General features: G+C 40.0%; 1 protein-coding gene across 1 annotated transcript; it reads left to right on the top strand.

Moving 5' to 3' along the window:
- Positions 1 to 401: 401 nt before the first annotated feature.
- LOC116171141 (chromatin-remodeling complex ATPase chain Iswi-like) lies at positions 402 to 3,081 on the top strand (the record flags this gene model as incomplete). Its single annotated transcript, XM_031487829.1, has 5 exons — positions 402 to 1,190; positions 1,244 to 1,485; positions 1,539 to 1,773; positions 1,865 to 2,101; positions 2,165 to 3,081. Coding segments are annotated over 5 exons (2,418 nt in total), but the record flags the coding sequence as incomplete, so codon positions are not given.
- Between the last annotated feature and the right edge of the window lie 1,505 nt (positions 3,082 to 4,586).

Raw genomic sequence — 4,586 nt, forward strand, 5'->3', positions numbered from 1 at the left:
TATCTGGGAATTCTTATGAGATAATCAAAAAATTGTCGTTTTAAACAATCCTACCATCTTTTGTTCGGCATGGATACCTAGATGTTTGCAATACAAATATTTTGATAATGCAATATATTATAATATAATATAAATTAATATAAAAAGTGGTACATCAAACTTTAGGAAATTTTTCGCTCGTCAAAAACTCCATTCTGTTTTCACCAGTGATTTTCTCTTTAACTTTACTGCCAGGGCATCAGAAATTCTGCGATTAAGTATATGGTTACATGAAACGCATAGAAGTCAAAACATTTCCATTCTATACTTCACTTCACTACTCAAAACTAATCATCGCATTATTACAACCTTGTGACGTAATATACTATTGACGCAAAAATAAGCGTCCCAGATAGTTTTAAATCTTTTTATTACAGAGCGTATTTATAAGAGATGTAATGATGCCAGGAGAATGGGATGTATGCATAACATCATACGAAATGATAATAAGAGAAAAATCCGTATTTAAAAAATTCAATTGGAGATATATGGTTGTCGACGAAGCGCACAGAATCAAAAACGAAAAATCGAAACTTTCCGAAATTCTCCGCGAATTTAAGACCACAAACCGCCTACTACTCACTGGAACGCCGTTGCAAAATAATCTCCACGAGCTTTGGTCACTTTTAAATTTCTTACTTCCCGACGTATTTAATTCGGCGGACGACTTCGACGCATGGTTTAACACAAACCTGTGCCTGGGTGATAACGCTTTGGTGGAACGGCTACACGCCGTACTCAAACCTTTCCTGTTGAGAAGATTAAAGTCCGAAGTGGAGAAGCGACTTAAGCCGAAGAAAGAAGTGAAAGTCTACGTTGGGCTTAGTAAAATGCAGCGAGAATGGTACACTAAGGTGCTTATGAAAGATATCGATATCGTGAATGGCGCGGGAAAAATCGAAAAGATGAGGCTGCAAAACATTCTTATGCAGCTTCGCAAATGTACCAATCATCCTTATCTTTTTGACGGCGCGGAACCCGGTCCGCCGTACACGACCGACGAACATCTGGTGTATAACTGTGGAAAATTGGTTATACTTGATAAACTACTGCCAAAGTTAAGGGAGCAAGGTTCTCGTGTCCTTATATTCTCGCAGATGACTAGGATGTTAGATATATTAGAAGATTATTGTCTATGGCGGCAATATAATGTAAGCGTTAAGGATGCGGATTGCTGTCAGATGTTAACTGTACTTGTTTTCAGTACTGTCGATTGGATGGGCAAACGAATCATGAAGATCGACAACGCCAAATCAATGAATTCAACGAAGACAATAGTGCGAAATTCGTTTTCATGTTGTCAACTAGGGCGGGCGGTCTCGGTATAAATTTGGCAACGGCGGACGTTGTAATCATTTACGATTCCGACTGGAATCCACAGATGGATCTTCAAGCTATGGATCGCGCGCACAGAATTGGCCAAACCAAGCAAGTTCGCGTGTTTAGGTAATTCCGTTTGCATTGATTTGTATTGTTATTTTAACGAATCACATATCTAGATTTATAACTGAAAACACTGTCGAGGAGAAGATAGTCGAACGCGCCGAAGTTAAGTTAAGATTAGATAAATTAGTTATACAGCAGGGACGATTAGCTGATAATAAATCGACCACTTTAAATAAAGACGAAATGTTGAATATGATCCGACATGGTGCAAATCACGTTTTTGCCTCCAAAGATTCCGAAATTACCGACGAAGATATTGATACAATATTACAAAAAGGAGAAGCAAAGGTACTTCCCTCTTCCCGCTCCCGTTTTTCTATTATTTCTGCCTTAAATCTTTTTAATTTCCTCTTCTTACACCCATATTTTCCTTTTATAGACTGCAGAGCTTAATCAGAAATTCGAAGCGTTAGGCGAATCATCTTTGCGTAATTTTACAGTCGACACTCCCAGCGAATCTGTGTATAAATTCGAGGGGGAGGATTACCGAGAAAAACAGAAGACTACGGGTATCGGTCATTGGATCGAACCTCCAAAACGTGAGCGTAAAGCCAATTACGCGGTCGACGCATATTTCCGAGAAGCTCTCAGAGTGTCGGAACCAAAAGCACCAAAGGTCAGTAGATAAAAAAAAATTTTAAAATCATTTTTTAATATAAAATTGATTATTCCTGTGTAGGCTCCTAGACCTCCGAAGCAACCAATTGTGCAGGACTTCCAGTTTTTCCCGCCGCGCCTATTCGAACTTTTAGATCAGGAAATCTACTATTTCCGAAAAACGTTAGGTTATAAAGTTCCGAAAAACTCCGAGCTAGGTCCCGAGGCGAGCAAACAGCAAAAGGAAGAGCAAAGAAAAATCGACGACTCCGAGCCTCTCACGGAAGACGAGCAGCAAGAGAAGGAGAATCTGCTAACGCAGGGCTTTACTAATTGGACGAAACGGGATTTTAACCAATTTATTAAGGCCAACGAAAAATATGGGCGCGACGATATCGAGAATATCGCGAAGGAAGTGGAAGGGAAGACGCCCGAAGAGGTGATGGAGTATTCGGCGGTGTTTTGGGAGCGTTGTCACGAATTGACGGACATTGATCGGATTATGGCGCAGATTGAACGCGGCGAGGCGAAGATACAGCGTCGCGCGAGCATCAAGAGGGCGCTGGACGCAAAAATGGCGCGATACAGAGCGCCATTTCATCAACTGCGAATCGCCTACGGCACTAACAAAGGGAAAAACTACATGGAAGAGGAGGATCGATTTCTCGTTTGCATGCTGCATAAACTTGGTTTCGATAGGGAAAACGTGTACGAAGAGTTACGAGCGGCAATTCGGGCGTCACCGCAATTTCGATTCGATTGGTTCTTGAAATCTCGCACCGCCATGGAGTTGCAAAGAAGGTGTAATACTCTCATCACTTTAATTGAGAGAGAAAATCAAGAATTGGAAGAGAAGGAGAAGGCGGAACGTAAGAAAAAGTTACCCAAAGCTGTTACCATGCCAGGTTTGCCTACACAACCTCTCAACAAGACTGGACAAAAACGCAAAAACGACAATAGCATTGGAAATGTAGAAAAAAAAAAAAAGAAAAAATGAGGTAGTTTTTTCCGTTATTAGTGTCATTTGTAGCTTTTTTTTAAACATTGATACTTAAACAGTGCTTGTATGAGCTGTATGTGTATGTCCATGTATTTATTTTAATTAGGAGTATATATCAGGTAGGCGATTCTCTTATTTACTTGCACAGTTTAATTATTTTTTAAATAAAGATTGTCTTATTTTAAATGTTTTACTCTTTTAGTTTAAAACACTGCATTTGCGACCATTTATGATTGAGGTTACAGATCTGTTTTTTTAGGATTTTCCCGAAATTAAAGTAAAACCAGTGTCACAAGTAAATAATCAATAACAATAATTGTCTTGAAGTTATAAACAGTTAACTAGCCATGTGAATTGAGGCTTAGATTTGTACACTGTGTACTGTTAGCTATAGGGGGCAGTATACGTATTTTGAAAGAGTACACTTATATACACCAGAATAAGCATAAAGGGCGATACTCGCCAATAAAGGAGCACAGACATTGTATTCCCGACAAGCGAAAGTACAGTGAGCCATGGTTTCGGTGGGCAATGATCATTCAAACGGCGATATGCCTCCAATGACGTTCAAATCCTTTGCGCGAGGAGATGTTGTGGAATGCCGCCCGTCCAGGGACATGATTGTGGTGTAACCATTTCCGGATGTTAGGGATTATGTCTTTTAGCGGACGCGTTCCCTGACTGCTGCCATTTATTCACGTTCTCATGTTCGGTGGCCGGACAAGGAGAGGAGAGAAAGGCGTTGCTACAAATGCGATCGTTATAAACAGGGTGCAGGTGCCGTTCCTGCGTAGGATACTGCTTCAATAAATTTCCTGCAGAAGAACAAGAGGAGGATGCTTAGCAATAACGCAAAAGGAATCGAAGAGAGCCGTCATTGTATATATACAATGGTGCCGTTCTGTAAGACCCAAAAGGTAGGTCTTAAGGAATAGGGATTAAAGCGAGACCTGTTTCTTGACCACGTGAGAATGTTTTGAGTGTATCAAACCATATGTTCAAGCCATACAGTGCGTAAATTTGAACTCTGAACAATTCTTCCAACATACTTTTTTATTCAATGATACAGACAAGAGAATGCCTGACAGTTCTGCAACCCACCTTACACACAAATGTGACGGCAAAAACAAAAGAATCTCGAAAATGATTAATTATCCATTGGCTGACCAGAAGACCCTGTATGCAATGTGGTGTATACATACAGCAACACCCTGCACCCATTTTTTTCTTGAAGAGGACCATTACGACTTTAAAAAAAATGGGGTGGCTGTTCCAACTCGTGGTAGGTTTTGATTTATGACGTCATATGCATTCAATTAGACCCAGCAAGTTGCATATCAAATGAAAGGTGTTTATTAGAACTAATCCAATATTATTTAGTTATTGGCACTGATTCGAGATATGACGTCATAATAACCACTTTTATGAGGTTGGCTCCCAAACGAAAACGTTGGACCCTCCATTTATTTGGAAAAGTGCTTGTTTTGATCCCTTCTATCACCCA

Source organism: Photinus pyralis, unplaced genomic scaffold (assembly GCF_008802855.1).
Source record: "Photinus pyralis isolate 1611_PpyrPB1 unplaced genomic scaffold, Ppyr1.3 Ppyr1.4_LG5, whole genome shotgun sequence".
NCBI lineage: Eukaryota > Metazoa > Arthropoda > Insecta > Coleoptera > Lampyridae > Photinus > Photinus pyralis.